Source organism: Aspergillus multicolor (assembly GCF_047715735.1).
Source record: "Aspergillus multicolor strain CBS 133.54 unplaced genomic scaffold BDW74scaffold_8, whole genome shotgun sequence".
NCBI classification, from domain to species: domain Eukaryota; kingdom Fungi; phylum Ascomycota; class Eurotiomycetes; order Eurotiales; family Aspergillaceae; genus Aspergillus; species Aspergillus multicolor.
In genome coordinates, this window is record NW_027395959.1 from 731,131 (window position 1) to 746,872 (window position 15,742).

A 15,742-nucleotide genomic window follows, 5' to 3' on the forward strand; every position below is an offset into this window, starting at 1 on the left:
GGCACGACACCGCCAGAACACCCAATTATTATACTCGGAATCGCTGCATTTCAGTCTCACTCGAGAACTACGGGAAAGCAAGGTGTCCCTTTGGTCGAGCATTCTACCAGTTACATTCTGAGTGTCTATACCCTCTCCTCTCAGTCTCTCTTCAACTTCAAGTCCGATCTTCTCATGACTTGGAACCCAGGATGTCTTGCATGTTCGGGGGATACGTTTCCTGCGCGGCAGGAGATGTGCTCCGTCCATGCGTGGGAGGACTCTGGGGTTACAGACTTGGCCAGGATCGTTGATCTGATCTGGGGGCAGCCATGGCATCCTAGTCACCCATACTAACCGACAAACTTAGATTTCATTCAGCGCCCATGAGTTCTTCACCCACCGTTTCTTCATGCACCGTGCCTGACCAGGTTTACTGCAGCGATCTTCATGGCCTCATCTTATTGTTGGCGCAGGCGCCGTTGAGTGGGGCTGATGTAATCAGGGAACTGGTTCGTTTTCCACGTGATGCCGATCTCGACGCCTCGAGCCGACTGAAGCTGACTCGCTGAGTCTGGGGAGTGGCCTGGATAGATACATCTTGTGTCAAGATCTCAACCACATGCGCAGTAAGCCTCTTCGGCATCGATTGCAATCGTCAAGGATCTGAACAGCTATAAAATGCTTAAAATAGTATTCGCTGAAGTCATTTCTACTAACCAGCCCCTTAACCCGATCCAGCTAGTCAGACTGGGGCCCATAATCTTAACTCCGACATTGAATTCGAGGCCGCGAGCTCGATTCTCGAGATCGCCCGCTGGCCTTTGTGCAAAGGCGAGGCGAAAAATTGGACGTCAACTAGCCTTTCCCGGGCATCCATTCCTCCTGTCAGCAAATGCACGGCCCATGTCAAGGCTCGTCCGGTTCTGATACGCGGGAAAGGGAGGCCTCGCCTTGTTGTGTAGCCCCCTTTGTGCTGCGATCTCACGCCCTAGATTTGCTTCGCGTATAGGCTTGTTTCACACGACCAAGGATACATTAGGCAGCCTTTATCTCGGTGCATGGTATGCATGCTGTTTGCTTACACAAGAGCCCGACTCTTCATGGCATAGTCTGCATCTACACCTTCAACTCGTGACCCAGTACGGCATCTTGCCTTAAGAGCTATAAGTATAGGTTATAGCTGGCTGGGCTCTTAATCTTGGGCGGGAGCTCATCTGGGCTGGCACTAAACTGTTCCTGCATATGGCCTTGCAAGGATACTGTTCACTAGAGAAAAGTGGCTGGCTTGGACCTACGCCATAGCCTAGACTATAGAGTGATCACGTGTATGCGGAGAACAACCCGCTCAACTCCGCAGCAGGACGGAGGAGCTACGGACTCCGGTGCAACAACAGCATCACCATTAATAAACCACCGCAATGGCGAACCCAGATAGTGCCATCCCAACGCCCGACGAACCTCCCGTCTTCAACTACATCCTCTCGTTCCTTCTCGTCGGCGTAGCATGGGGCTTCACAACCCCCTTTATCCGCCGCGCGGCTGCGGACTTCAATGCGCGACAAGAGCAACAGCAACAAGCTCAGCAAACCGAGCTCCAACCTACGCGCACTCGATCTCAACCCGACACCGGTGACGATGACGGCGCAAGCTCAGCCTCAAGCGACGAAGACCAACCCCTTCCGCCCCCGCCGTCCGACCCCTTAACAACAACGCAATCAACCCCAGCCTGGATGAATCAATCCCCCTCATCCTCCTCCTGGCTCAGAACAAAGATCGTCTCGGTATTCTGGACGGTGGTCAACCTCCTCCGCACACCGGCATACTCGGTGCCGCTCGTGATCAACCTGACCGGGAGCGTGTGGTTCTTCCTCTTGGTTGGAAAGCACGGTGCGTATACACATAGCCAGTAACTGTCGGCTGCGGGTCAAACGACTAACGAGGCTATGCAGAACTCTCCCTAACCGTCCCCCTCGCAAACTCAAGCGCATTCCTCTTTACGGTCCTGGGCGAGTGGTATGTAGAGAAGAAGGTGATTGCGCGGGAGACATGGCTGGGCATGGCGCTGGTGCTGGGCGGGATTGCGATTTGCGTTAAGTCGAAATCGTAATGTGAAGTCGAGCTGGAATCGATACCTATACACTGTCTAGCACGCGTAGATGTATTAGCTGCGGAAAGGCCAGCAGGACAACCAAAAAGAAAACACATCGCCTTGCGTTATGGCAATCTACTATCCACATAAGCTAGGATGTGGAGCAAAAGCAAAAAGAGAAATTGAACTGCATCATCCGTGAATCGAACACGGGCCTCATCGATGGCAACGATGAATTCTACCACTAGACCAATGATGCTTGTTATTGAAGAAGGGACTAAATTTTGCAAAGATATCGTTAAACGCAAAACTAGCCCTAACTCCGATTAGAGTTCTCCACCCACTCCTCTCCATCCACACTTCAGTATTTTGGACACCGACGTCCTCACAACGCTTTATATGTCTTCTAGAGCACTTGGTTATATTTGCTCTGTACTATACCAATTACGGTACGCGGTTAAGCACCAAAATCGCACATTGTCAGCTTCGCAGCCTTAGCATTTACAATGTCCGCTGTATATATTTTCGCCCTTTCCATCCACCAATGACTTCAGCATTTCGGGGTTAGAGTTTGTGACACAACAAGCACAGCTAAGCATTAACTAACGATAACCCCGAGGTTATGGTTATTATCCGAGCCCGTGGTGCGTGTGGCACAGCTCCGCGATGCAGGCTCAGGCCCAGCAGAACCGGATCCCCCTCGGCTCATACAAATGACGAACAGCATCAATGACCCCAGCTATGCAGACCACTGGCAACCTAAGAATACCTACTCCAGGCCGCTAGCAAGCTCAGCGCGCACACCGATAATAACGCCTAGATGTGCATGCAGCACAGCATGTTTCATATGTCATAGTTAAAAAATGGCTAAGCACAGATTTCCATAGCTCTAGTCTAGACTTTAAACCGAGAGCAGCAGTGAAGATGTACCAACAGACAGAGCAGCAGGACCCAAAATAAGACCTGTAAAATAGCAAGCAGCCCCCACACCTTAAGCACAGAAGACAACCAGATCAAATCATACATGAACATCGTACATTGGAGGTATCAACGGTCGTCTACATACAAACACATGCATGCCGGCCTCCGGCCAAAACATAGAACGCCATAAGATAGACATAAATCGACGGCATTCCGTAAGCCGTACTTTCTTTATCATCATTGCGACATGCTGAACCTGCAGAGAAGAGAAACCACCCGCCTGTAAATGCTTGGAGGTTAAAACGTAACATATTCCATAAGACGAAGAGATTAGACACCGCGGAACTAGAGTAAATGGTTAGAAAGGGATAAAGTCAGAGCAGAGTCGAAGGGGAACTCACCATACGCACAACCAAAAACCACATCGCACCAAGGAACTTGAATATTGAGAGTCCTGCCACACTCCACAGTACAACAGCCATATAGATCATGGCCCGGTTGTTCTGATCTGTTTCGGCGTCTTCTGCATTGTCGCTGAAGCGGTCCAGACCAGCCGAGCTCAGTACAACGGCACCTAGGGCGAAGTTGCAGAAAACCCAAACTAGGACGACAGAAGATCGGAAACCCTTATAGTAGTCCGCCTGGCGCTCCTCCTCGGAGATGGTCTTGATCTCTTTGGGTGGTTTCTGAGAGAACTTCATGAGTTCCGCCTCATACTGAGCGTTGAGATCACCGTCATCCTGCGGAATGTTGACATCGACTTTACCACCAGGTTTAAGGTTCGCTGACGGCAGCTTCTCGGCTTTGTCGTCACCTTTCGTACCCCATGTAATGTCGTGAGTGTTGCAGAAAGCGTAGATGTTGAGGACGTTGATGTAGGTCGGAGTTAGGAGGATGTATTGGATGAACTGCACAAGTTAGGCTCATATAACGCTGACTTTTGGCGCTGGAACTTACGCAAGTGAACATGTGCCACGGATCCATAAAAATGATGGATGCAACAAACCACATGACATAGGTCGAACCGAGCGAGACGATGATGGAGAAGAAAGTGCTGTTGGTGAATAACGTCGAGAAAGTAAACGTGCCATCCTGGACTTCTTCCTGGATCGACTTCACCGTCACGAAGACTGCAGCGAACGCGAGGTAGATCATAATGAAAACCCAGAAATACACCATCGTCATGTAGAGCTTATTAGAGCCACCGGGACGATTACCCAGAGATAAAACGAAGCAAGTCACCAAAGTCGCGAGATAGAGCCATTCAAACACGACTCCTAGGACCTTACCAGCAGTCCCAAGGAGGTCTGCATCGCCAAGATACGTCGTGAGAATATGAAAGACCAAGAAGAAGTTACCCTGTGAGCAATTAGTGAGTGGATTCCCAGGCGCCCAAGAGGAGAACATACAATGCCAAACCAAGCGAACAGCATATTGATCGTCTGATATATCGTCTCGATCAATAGCATGAATTTTCGGATAAAGCTATGGTCGCTGCGCCAAAGCTGATAGAAGTGGGTGATAGCATAGACGGCCGCGAAGAAACTACCGTTCAGCCACCGACGACGCTGAAGGATGAACTCGGCCATCTGATCCGGCACATCGGTTTCACCAGTCGAGGACTTGACGTATTGAAGTAGCCAGCGGCAGTTGCGTTTGGTGACGATCTCGAAACACAGAATTCGATCCTCAGCCAGATACATGTTCGCGGTAAAGATACCCGCGTTGGCACCGTGCATCTTCTCACCGAGGAAGTACCGCTCCAAAGGACCCTGACCGTTCTTATCGTTCTGCAGGGCAATGTACCGATAAGCAGAAAAGGCACCTGGAAGCACGGAAATGAATCCGAACGCCGACTCCAAGGGCTTGTCCAGAATATTACTCAGCTTGTACTCAAAGTTCTGTCCAGCGACCAGCGGGTTGAACAGCTTCTTTCCATGGTCCAGCATGACCTTGATCTCACCACAAGCCCCACCACACATCGGCTCAACATCGAAAGCCTTCCACAGTCGGTAGATTGAATCCTTACCGGGCTGAGTACCAGCATCAAGCAGAACGCAAATGTTGGGGTCAAGGACACGCCCAAACGCCTGGAAGAACCAACGGTGCGAGTTGATCTTCTTTTGATTCTTCTCCTTGAGGCAGAAAATCATCTGCACTGGAACCCCGGACCGAGGCTTGAGATGGACCTGACTTCCCTTCAACTCCATACCAATCTGAGTCGTGTACTCGTAGATATGTGCTGTGACGTCCTTGCCGTTGACTTGCTGCTTAGCGATACCATCCTGATAACAACCCAGACCGGCCAGCACAGCGCGAGTTCGCGGGTTTATCTTCGCACGACCGTCGCTAATGACGCACACCACAATCTTCTTCCATGCGTCTTTGCCCCAGGTTTTGCTTCGGGTCCTTGAACACATGTGTTCTATGTTCTTGAATACACCGACCATCGTTCTCGCGAAAAGAAAGTCATCCTCATTGTACATGGTGACTACGATGAACAGCTCCGTGTGTCGGGGTTTGGCGAAAAGCTTCTGGCGCAGAGTGAACCGTTCCTCGAAGAAATCTGCTGGATCGCAGGTAGCGGCGGAATAGCGCATATGCGTGAACTCATCGCGCTGACCGTTCTCCGCATGGGGAATCTGGTTTAGTAGCTTTGGAGCTATAGGGCAATCGAGGACGAGATTGCCTTGGAACAATTGGACCTCTTTGACAGTTTTCCATCGTCGGAGAGGGGCAGGACTCGGTGTAGGCGCAATTGTCATGTCCTCCTGGTACTCATCGCTGTAAGGGTTCTGCGCTTGGAAGGGGTCTTCCGGTTGGAGAATCGGCTCATCATCGTGATAAGAATGTTGATGCCCCGGATATTGGCCGAGATCGTAATCGTCATGACCTGGCGTGACTGTAGGTTGATATGGTTGGGTATAGTAAGCGTCATGGTGTGCCTCCGGATCAACGGAGTACTCGTAGCCAGGATAATGTTGTTGGTGCTGTGTCTCGTAGGCTTCGTTGTGGCCATAGGATTGAGGAAGCCTCTCGACCGAGAACTATCGAGCGATATCTTAGTTACTGCATCGTGAGACCGGTTCCTGGTTTTCATACCGTCGGTTGTTCCGCCAATCGGTCGCTAGAGGGCATTTCTATGTGGTGCTGATGTCCATACGGACCGTCCGTAAGCTGGTAACCCTCGAGCGGTCGCCCAGGCGAGGGCGACCGATTGCTGTTTAGGTTGCTAGGGTTCATTATGGGTGAACGTGCGTCGTGTACGTCGTGTACGTCGTGGTCGTCCCCGTAGGGGTCTCCTAAGTTCGGATGTCAATTGGGCTGCCGCGGCCAAGCACGCGCGAGAACGAGAGCAGAGATAAGGAAGGGAAGCAAGCACGAGAGGTGGACAGCTGTGATATTATGAAACTGAGGAATGCCCAGGGGCTCGCGCTATGATCCTAGTACGAGTACGATAAAGACCCCCCTCCTTGGGGTTGCGATTCGTCGGAAGCTAGAGTTTCAGACTCGCCAGGGAAATTCGATTCAATGCCGAGAAGGGGAGCCGCGCAATGCGAGCATAGGCAGCACAGCTAAGCAGCAGGAGAAAGAAATGAATGGTGTACTAACCCAAGCGATTATAGGACATGTCGGCGGCCGACTATCGAGCGATCAGCCTGTTCCAGTAATGCGCGGCCCTTTGAGATTCCTCTCCAAAGCAAAGGTGGAATGCGACAAAGCGCTGAAACTTGGGACCTCGGTTTCTGTGGCGGGGGCTGGAAAGGTCGACAGCAAGAGGAGACAGAGAAGAAAAGAGATGCCGTGAGTATGCAAGGAAGAAATATGGAGGGGAAAGCGATCAATGACGACGACGACGATGAAGCTGGAGCTGGAAAGACTGGAGGAGGGCGCGGCTGTTTCCAGGTTGACTTGCCCGACTATTGACGGTGGACGGGGGCAACCACTGCGCCAAGTGGAGAGCGAGTGCCGCGCCACAGATATTCAAAGGTGCCTAGTGCTTGAATCTGGGGCAGAACAAGAGTCTAAATCTTGATCTGAAAATAGTTGGGGCTTATCGTCATAGACGACTGGAGCTTGCGGGTGCATGACTGTTGTTGTCCCAATAGATATGGTCGCATCACATGTACCCCAGATCGTACTTCTGCATTCAAGACTGCTCCCACAATTCTTAGTACGAGGATCCCCTGAAACAACACTCGACTTTCAGTCCCCCAACAATGAATATCGCGAGCATCCATGGGTCCCGCAGTCGAATTGACGCAGCCCCGAGGATCGGTTGACAACGCGCCCCACTCCTCGTCGCTGGGCCAACCGCCGATTCGGCAGGAGCCCGCACAGCCACCGTCCAACTGTGGCGCGGCATACTTGATTCGCTGCGTTGACTGCATGTTCCTGCAGTCGGGTTCTTTTTTTATCTATCCTGGAGCCTAGCACTGCATCGGGCGCTCTATGCCATTGTCGGCTGACTCGGGGCTACAGTGGTCACACCAAAATCTTTGTCATGAGTCGATCGCGGTGTAGTTAGAGGTCGGGTTCAACACCGACCATTCAACTTGGAAGCTTCAAGTGGATGAAGGATAAATATACTCCAGTCCTCTACCTATACTTGCTGGACCGAAATACTGCGTGGTAGTGGAAGCCTCTCCTTTGCGTATACCAGCCAAGTCGCCGACGGTCGTCAATAGTTACTCGTCTTATAGGCGTGGGTGACTGATAGGTTGCACCGGGGTGCTGCACCCAGCCAAGGATTACAGGCCGTATACCCCGTCTTTGGAGCAATGCAGCTTCAAATGATCTTCTCAACAACCGAACAATCATTGAATACTCTGAACTATACCAGGAAGTCGGCTATGGATACATCGGAGGAGGACGAGGGCTGACTTGGAAAGCTGAGACTACTATCCCTTGATGATGCTTAGATAGGAGCAATCCAGCGGTCGTTCCGGACGGTTCACGCTACAAGCGAAGCAGCAAGCATGACGAGTCCCCCAAATCCGTCCAATCCGGATAACCACTCTTCCCAATTCGCAGCAGTCCTCGACACAGTCGCGTCATCTAACGATAAATGAGATAACCAACCCCGACCTAGTTCGCCTCGGACATTGGCTTTGTCCAGCCGGACCAGCTCCCCCGCCTTAGCCAACGCAAAGGCCGTCTGCTGAGTCCTTGGTTCTTTTCCAGCTTCAGCCTTCCATTCGGTCGAGCCGGTTGCTTCCCAGAGCAGCTTCTTTGCCGGCAGTGGTGCGAGGACCAGGTCTGTTGGCAGATCGCATTGGGCTGCTGGTTGGAAGTAGGTCAGTATGTTGATAATGCGGTAGATGATTGATACTCTTTTTGATGTCAGCGCCTCCATCCTCGAAAACCTCTGCTGAACAGAGTAGATTACCTTCGCCTCGATTCTTCAAAAATCCATTCGTCCCAGCTGGATTCGAGATCATCATTGGAATGCAAAGATGCCTGGTTATTTAGAGCATAAATGCCACTGAGCTGCTTAGCTAGCACCTGTTGTTGTGTCTTGTTATTATCATATCACGACAAGCCCGCGAAGGGACAGCAGAGAGGGGGGCATAACCTACAGTCACACCGGCCAACAACAAAAAGTCGAGGTTATTCTCATCCGTCTCCCCCTCAAACAGTCTCACCAGGATATATACACAGAGAGCTTGCATTGCGCTCAGTAGCTCCCAATTTCCTAGCTCTCGATGCTGCTCCGAGCATAGCAGTTCACACTGCGTGCGGACATGGCTCCAAAATGATCGTCGACTGTCGGAATTCTTCATTGTCCCCAAAATGTTTAAGCAGGCCTCTAGAGGGCCCATTGAGCTATATTCATGACCGCCTTGAAAACTCACGCTGGCCGGTCGAGGCATCGAACGCGCGTGGATAAAAGGTGGAAGGGTGTTCTCACCCAGCATCATGTGGATATATGATTTTAATGTCCCAAGGATGAAATGCGTCGTCCGTTGCCCGCCGGTCACTGCCTCCGGCCTACGGGTAAGGAGCCTTGGAAGCGCCAGGGGTGGTGGAATCAAGACCTGAGGATAGTTTGGTTGGACATTAGCTGACAAGGAGTACTGCGGTCCCAGTGTTTTGTTCAACCCTGGGATGTCGCCCCCAATATTGAACTCCAGGTCTCCAAAGTTGAGCCTGAAGTCGTCATTGTACGCATTCCAGTTGAGAAAATCCTCTTCTTCTGTCCCTAGGAGATCCAGATCCACCGGGCTTGGGCCCGCTAAAGCGAGATCACCTAGTCTGTCGCCATGCTCCTGATCGCCATGGGCTTCAGATGGAGAATCTGTCAACGAATATGGAGACTCGCGCTGGCCATGTCCTGTTGGTGGCGCCGTTCCTGGGTAATGACACTCAGAACCTTTGGCCGAACACCGCGAGCATCTAGGCCGCCGGTTATCGCATCGGGCCTTTCGCTTCGCACACGAAACGCATGACCGGATTCGAGTTATACGAGCGCCATTCCGCGATCGACAGTAGTATCCATGTCTCTTCAATGTAGACTCTAAGCGCAGTGTCAGTCGAGTCGATTGTACCAGGTTGGGAAACCCACGCTTATCGAACGGTTTATTGCATATTCCGCAGCGTAGGACAGGAGCAAACTGTATTTCTTCCTCGCCGGCCATTTTTAACTCATCAAATAGAGCTACCCCGCACGAAAATGAAGGGGAAATCGAAAGCGCCGTTGGGGAATACGAAATGTAAGACTCATTTGTCAGCAGGATGACGGCAGCTGTTAGCCCTAATTGGGAACAGCGGGCGGAACATTTTGAATAGCTTCACCTCGAGCAGATTGCACAAATCCGCCATCACCGCATATATAATGGCCTGTCTTCGCATGAGATCATGCTGCTCATCAAGCAGGCAAACGTATTACCTACTGAGTTACCTACTCTATCTCAGCAATGGCACCTCCCTTCCCCTCCGCGACTCGCACCTGGCACTCAACCTCCTATTCCTCCATCTCACCTACACGCCCTGAACTCTCTGCAAGCGGCAAGACAGTTCTTATAACAGGAGGTGGTACCGGTATTGGTGCTGAAGCCGCACGGTCTTTTGCGGCAGCAGGAGCATCGAGGATCGCTCTCCTGGGCCGACGCATCCAACCCCTCCTGGACACCAAGACATCGATTGTGGAGGCCTATGGAGACAAGGTGCAGGTTTTTGTGGCCTCTACGGACATGACGAAGAAAGACGAAGTCGACAAGGCTGCTGGGGACTTCATCTCCAGCTTCGAGGCCGGTATCGAGATCGCAAAGATCGACGTCCTCGTCAGCAACGCCGCAACATTAGGTCCTACGGAAGACGTCAAAGATGTGGATGTCACTGCGTTTCTTGACGGCGTGAATGCCAATATAGGCGGCGCAATACACCTCGCACAGGCTTTCTCGCGCCATGCTGCGGACGATGCAGTGATCATAGACGTCAACAGCTCGGCTGCCTATATGGATTTCGAAGGAAAAGGTGCAGCGTACAGCGTTGCCAAATGGGCAGTCTATCGACTGTGGGAGACTTTGGGGTCTGCCAACGCTGGGTTTTGTGTGTATCATATCCAGCCGGGTGTTGTGGATACGGACATGAATAGAGCTGTTGGCGGCATCCAGGCGATGCAGTACGAGGACCACGGTTAGTCCTTACTCCCACTCCTACCACTCTGGATTCTCTGGAGTACGACACTAACATACGAACCCAGTCTCTCTCCCTGCAGACTTCAATGTCTGGCTAGCGAGCCCCGAGGCCCGATTCTTGAAGGGAAAGTTCCTGTATACGAACTGGGATGTCGAGGAGCTGAAGGCGAGAGCAGACGAGCTCGCAGCAAGCCCAGAGCTTAGCCTTGGGCATGTCGGATGGCCGTTTGACTCGAAGAACTACAAAATCCGTTGGGATGCTTAGAGTGTGCCAGGGTGTGCTATCGGGATGGAGATGAAGCCCCTGTATCTTACCCAAGACTGTCCTTAACAACCGACCATTTCTGTTTAGCTGCAATCCAATTTCTGTATATTTCTATGGCAACCTAGATAACATATCCACTACAGCAAGTTTACTGTGCTGTGCATAGCCCTACTTTGTACCTGGTATATTGGTGCCTGAATGCCTTAGGATACCAGCCCTATTGATAAAGCCCGGAGATAAAACCCCGCGCTCTTCAAGCATCCGCATCGCAATCCCCAACAATCTTTCCCAGTCCCTCAAGCCATCACAATATAGAAAATGACGACCCAAGACTCCTCAAATGGCCAACCGGTCAACGTCCTATTCGTCTGCCTCGGCAACATCTGTACGAACCCTTTCCCCTTCCGCTTTCATAAATTCAAACCAAAAACCCATCTAACAACGCCCCAGGCCGCTCCCCCATGGCCGAAGGCGTCTTCCGCAACATCGCCGCCAGCCACCCCCTAATCAAGACCATCGATTCCGCCGGCACAGGCGCCTACCACGCCGGCGAGCCCTCGGACTCCCGCACAATGGCTACGCTGCGCCGGCACAATATCCGCAACTATCACCACCTCGCGCGCAAGGTCACGCTCGAGGACTTCCTTGACTTCGATTATGTCTTCGCGATGGACGAGTATAACCTCGAAGACCTGTTAGAGCTGCGCGCGTCGATTCTGTCGACGTCTACTAAGAGTGCAGCGCGCGTGGCGAAGGGGAAGGGGACGAGGGCGGCGGGTGCGGCGGGTGCGGCTGCGATTACTGCGAGGGTTGAGGGGGGCGCGAAGGTTGCGGAAGTGCGTTTGTTTGGGGATTATGGGGTTTCTGGGACCCTGCATGAGCGTGTTGGGGGTGGGGAGGTGGTGCAGGATCCTTATTATGGTGGGACGAATGGGTTTGAGGAGGTTTATCAGCAGGTTGTGAGGTTTTCGAGGAATTTCATCGAGTATTTGGAGAAGAAGGAGGCGAAGTAGATGGAGACCGTGGTGGATTTTGTGTATGCGTATACCCTGTTGCTAGATTAGTGTAGATTTTCCTGTTGCTGGACAATAGCATGGATCTGTCTAGCCAAAATGTGTCCAATATATGGTAGTATGGTACATGTTTAGAGTAGTATACAATGTCGCTAGCCAATCTGTATCAATAGCCGTTCATACCCGTTCGCTGATCTTGATAGCCGTCCTGCATCCAAGTCGAATAACATTAACCAGCGGGTCGTACGGCTGCGCTTCCTTCGCATCATTCTCAACTGCATGATCCAAATGCTCGAGCTCCTCATCGCGGATCCTCCGAAACGTCGTCAGCATATCCTTCAACTCATCATCCAACTCCTCTCCCCTCCTCTGCGCATCCGCCTCCCAGGACAAAATCTCCCGAACCTGCTCGTTGTAATGCGAACCGATCTCCGTCTCCACAGCCTCGGTACACGCCATCGCCGCCTCCCGTCCCATGACGCCCGTCGACCAACCCAGGAACGTCGCTGCAGCTTCCCACACCGGGTACATTGCTGTTGGACGCACGCGGTGCTTGGCAATCATGTTGTTGAACGTGCTGAGGTGGCCGGCTTCCTGGTCGTACATGTGCTTCATCAGCGGGCGGAGGTGTGGGTGCGAGCGGACGACCTGCGGCGTCTGCGCGGTGTAGATCAGCGTCGCGGCTAATTCGCCGGCTTGGTTGACTCGAAGCGCGCTGTCGAGGAATTCCCGCTGCTTTTTGTTGAGCACGTATTTTGGCTTCGGGCTTGACTGGGGCTCTGCCGCGGAGGATGGAGCTGGCGTTGCGTGGTATTGTCGGTAGTGGGTGGTGGAGGGGGCCAGAAAATCGAGGACCAGGGGAGCTGCTGGTCTAGAGACTTTCTGCAAGGCTGTGAAGGGCTTCATCGTGACAATTGTGAGTATGAATATTGCAGGGATAATGATAATGGGGCAAAGACTGGCCCGAGGACAGAGTGAGTGGTCCCATGAAAACAGCCGCGCGCCTATCACCAGTTCGGGCCGGCACGCGGGCCTGTGGCTGGACGTCATTCTGGGCCCCCAAGAATTGTCCCCAAGTGAATTCTAACTGTTCCTTTACACCTCACTCTTTCACCTGCCTGTTCTGTTCTGTTAACAGTCCATTCACTCTGCAGCATAGACTGGTTACCTTACGCCCTACCAAAGTTTCTTCATTTATTTTTTGTGTCCTTTTTTTAGGTGCACCTCCATTTCAGTGTGTCTTGTTCGAGTATTGCCACCAAGGACGCTCTTTGCGACAGCTGCTCAGGGGCCATTCGCTCACTCACATCTCAGTCAAGATTTTCGCTCTGACTCAGTGCATTCACTCACTAAGACATTTGTTTCCTTAAATCAGTAACACAGTTACCTGGAACTTTCCGACCCACTGCTGGGCTGTCAGCACATTCACTATGGCCGATGACCTCGATGCTGAGCTTCTTGCGTTGGCGGGGGATGATACTTCTTCAGATGAAGAGGCCTCTCCCCCTCCCCGCAAGCTTCCTTCCGCATCCCCAGCTCGCTCTTCCTCACCACAATCTCCCGAACCAACGTCTACCATGGGTCGCAAAGGCACTGCAAAACCCGTCCGCCGTCCGCGCAAGTCGCGTAGAGACGAAGATGAGGAAGAAGATGGCGAAATGTGAGTTTTTGCTCTTTTACCTCCCCGCCTGGATTTTGTGTTATGAGCTTGGACTAACAGGATCCGTTCTAACACAGCTCTGTTGCCGATTCTCTCAACTCAGCCAGCATGTCTGAGTCAGAGGCGCCTTCCGACTCCGAGGGTTCGGACGCAGCAGTGGAAGATGAGGGTCCGCTCTATCCATACGAGAAACTGTATCATTCCATAAAGGATAAGAACGATATTATGGCTTTGCCTGAGATTCAGCGAGAGCAGATTCTGTCTGAGCGCGCGCAAGAGGTCGATCGCCATAACCAGGATCTTGCTCTCCGACGTCTTTTGGCTTCTCGAGAGCGGGAAGAAGCTCGCAAAGCGAAGAAGAACAAGCGCAAGGCCAGTGCTGCGAATCTAGATGAAGGCCACCGCAAGAGCTCTCGGCAGAAGACGACGCTCGGTGGTCGCAAGGTCGGCGAAGCTTCAGAGGCCATCGAAGCGTACAAGAGACAGCGAGAGCAAAAGGGCAAACGCGACGAACTGCGCCGCCGCGATACGACAACCAAGGACAACAAATCACGATCTCGAGTCTCCGACGAGGATGCAGATGGCGACAGCGAGGTTGAATGGGATGATCGCGAACGTTCGGTTTCTCCTCCCAAGGATGACCCGCCCGCTGAACTTCGCGATATCCAGCGTGCTCGTGTTGGCAGGACCAACTTCGCACAAGTCTGCTTCTACCCCGGGTTCGAATCTACTATGGTTGGGTGCTATGTCCGTTTGAGTATCGGTCCAAATGACCATGGGATCAACGAATATCGTCTTGCTCAAATCACAGGTGAGCAGTGTTACCGATTTGTCAAGAGCTGTCAGCTAATAACTCCACCAGAAATCAAAGAAGGAAAGAAGTACAGCCTGGAGAATGCGAATGGCCGGACTTTCTCGACGGATCAGTACGCTGTTCTTGCCCATGGCAAAACTACCCGCGCATTCCCCTTCATTTCCTGCTCCGACTCCCCGATCACAGAGGTGTGTACTTGTGACTCATTGGCTTTGGCATAGCTAACACATAGGCAGGCTGAATACAACCGGTGGCGGCAGGTCATGGCTGTCGAAGATTGCAAGATGCCTACAAAGTCCCAGCTCGCCAAGAAGGTGATGGACATCAATCGCTTGATCAACCACCAGTTCACCAGTGAAGAATTGAACGAGAAACTGCGCAAGCAAGGATCACTAGACACCAAGACGACCTTCTTCAAGCGAGTTGATATTGAGAAGAAGCTCAAGATCGCCCAGGAACTTGGTGACGGCGATGAAATCGACAGACTGCAAGCTGAGCTCGCCAACTTCGGCACAAGCAATTCCAAACCCCGTCCTGAGAAGAAGGTATCCGAGCACGAGCGCTTGGCTGCTCTGAACCTGCGAAACCAGAAACTCAACTATGAGAATGTTCGCCGTGCACAGATCGAGGAGCGCAAGGCTAGTCGGAAAGCCGCCGCCGCCGCTGCCCGCGGAGAAGGATCCTTGAACCCCTTCCTACGCGTCAAGACTCGAGCTAAGACTCACTACGATGCCAATGAAGGGACTCCAAAGTCCGAGAACGGAAGTCCCAGCGTCACCCCAGCTCCCGGCACACCCAGCGCAGGCACGCCAGTCCGAAGCAGCACCCCGTCCAACTCGCAAAACTCGCAGAACAAGCAATCCAAGGGAGGCGGCGGGAAGATCCGTCACCGGAACATGGATGACGAGAACATTGCCGCCCTGGATCTCGATATTGATATTGAACTCTAGAATTTTGGATATCACTCGCGGTAGCTAGTTTCATTCCTTTTTCTTCTATTATCATGTTTTATGGCTTTATTCCGAATACCAACCGTGACTGAGACGGTTAAGCATCAGGCGCAGCGGTTTGCTTTGACCTTTCCTGTACTGCCAAGGGATGGTTCTTGTCTGGCGTTATCTCTACCTTACTGCATCGGTCTGTATTTCTAAAAAATCTCAAGATCTTGGCTACACTTTTCAAATCCAAAGACAACATTCGTAGCCCTAGTCGTAGTTGCCTGAGCCCTCAGGCGATAAAACACTATTATCGGGGATGCGCCGATAGCGACGCGGTCGCGGTCCAGAGCAGAGCGCGTCGTGCATTCTCCGCCCACCTAAGATCCTACGCAGCCTCCAGCACTAACATCACACGCCCTT

The 15,742-nt window shown here is 52.2% G+C and overlaps 7 protein-coding genes and 1 non-coding gene across 8 annotated transcripts; 4 read left to right on the forward strand and 4 right to left on the reverse strand.

Moving 5' to 3' along the window:
• The first annotated feature begins 1,139 nt into the window (after positions 1-1,139).
• On the forward strand, positions 1,140-2,173 carry BDW74DRAFT_150876 (uncharacterized protein). The gene is made up of 2 exons (XM_073724085.1): positions 1,140-1,869; positions 1,932-2,173. Exons 1-2 carry the CDS (start codon positions 1,401-1,403, stop codon positions 2,087-2,089), a joined length of 627 nt encoding a protein of 208 aa, XP_073585363.1. The 5' UTR covers positions 1,140-1,400; the 3' UTR covers positions 2,090-2,173.
• An 86-nt stretch (positions 2,174-2,259) lies between these two features.
• BDW74DRAFT_t97 lies at positions 2,260-2,330 on the reverse strand. The gene has a single exon. It is a non-coding gene; the product is annotated as a tRNA-Gly (tRNA).
• A 402-nt stretch (positions 2,331-2,732) lies between these two features.
• chsA (chitin synthase I) lies at positions 2,733-6,964 on the reverse strand. The gene is made up of 6 exons (XM_073724086.1): positions 6,605-6,964; positions 6,095-6,294; positions 4,402-6,039; positions 3,950-4,351; positions 3,394-3,900; positions 2,733-3,337 (listed from the first exon to the last, which is right to left on the reverse strand). Exons 1-6 carry the CDS (start codon positions 6,621-6,623, stop codon positions 3,323-3,325), a joined length of 2,781 nt encoding a protein of 926 aa, XP_073585364.1. The 5' UTR covers positions 6,624-6,964; the 3' UTR covers positions 2,733-3,322.
• A 529-nt stretch (positions 6,965-7,493) lies between these two features.
• On the reverse strand, positions 7,494-9,769 carry BDW74DRAFT_136200 (Zn(II)2Cys6 transcription factor domain-containing protein). Its single transcript, XM_073722394.1, has 4 exons — positions 9,558-9,769; positions 8,572-9,509; positions 8,382-8,497; positions 7,494-8,325 (listed from the first exon to the last, which is right to left on the reverse strand). Exons 1-4 carry the CDS (start codon positions 9,628-9,630, stop codon positions 7,947-7,949), a joined length of 1,506 nt encoding a protein of 501 aa, XP_073585365.1. The 5' UTR covers positions 9,631-9,769; the 3' UTR covers positions 7,494-7,946.
• Positions 9,770-9,909: 140 nt separating this feature from the next.
• BDW74DRAFT_176955 (SDR family oxidoreductase) lies at positions 9,910-10,897 on the forward strand (the record flags this gene model as incomplete). The annotated part of the gene is made up of 2 exons (XM_073728766.1): positions 9,910-10,630; positions 10,698-10,897. The coding sequence occupies 2 exons, from the start codon at positions 9,910-9,912 to the stop codon at positions 10,895-10,897; spliced, it is 921 nt and encodes a 306-aa protein (XP_073585366.1).
• Positions 10,898-11,215: 318 nt separating this feature from the next.
• Positions 11,216-11,910, forward strand: ltpA (tyrosine protein phosphatase LTP1; the record flags this gene model as incomplete). The annotated part of the gene is made up of 2 exons (XM_073728767.1): positions 11,216-11,282; positions 11,348-11,910. 2 exons carry the CDS (start codon positions 11,216-11,218, stop codon positions 11,908-11,910), a joined length of 630 nt encoding a protein of 209 aa, XP_073585367.1.
• An 89-nt stretch (positions 11,911-11,999) lies between these two features.
• BDW74DRAFT_150890 (demethoxyubiquinone hydroxylase family protein) lies at positions 12,000-12,867 on the reverse strand. Its single transcript, XM_073724087.1, has one exon. It carries the CDS (start codon positions 12,814-12,816, stop codon positions 12,088-12,090), a length of 729 nt encoding a protein of 242 aa, XP_073585368.1. The 5' UTR covers positions 12,817-12,867; the 3' UTR covers positions 12,000-12,087.
• Positions 12,868-13,015: 148 nt separating this feature from the next.
• BDW74DRAFT_150891 (RNA polymerase-associated protein) lies at positions 13,016-15,559 on the forward strand. Its single transcript, XM_073724088.1, has 4 exons — positions 13,016-13,570; positions 13,648-14,381; positions 14,433-14,572; positions 14,621-15,559. Exons 1-4 carry the CDS (start codon positions 13,341-13,343, stop codon positions 15,332-15,334), a joined length of 1,818 nt encoding a protein of 605 aa, XP_073585369.1. The 5' UTR covers positions 13,016-13,340; the 3' UTR covers positions 15,335-15,559.
• The last annotated feature ends 183 nt before the right edge of the window (positions 15,560-15,742 follow it).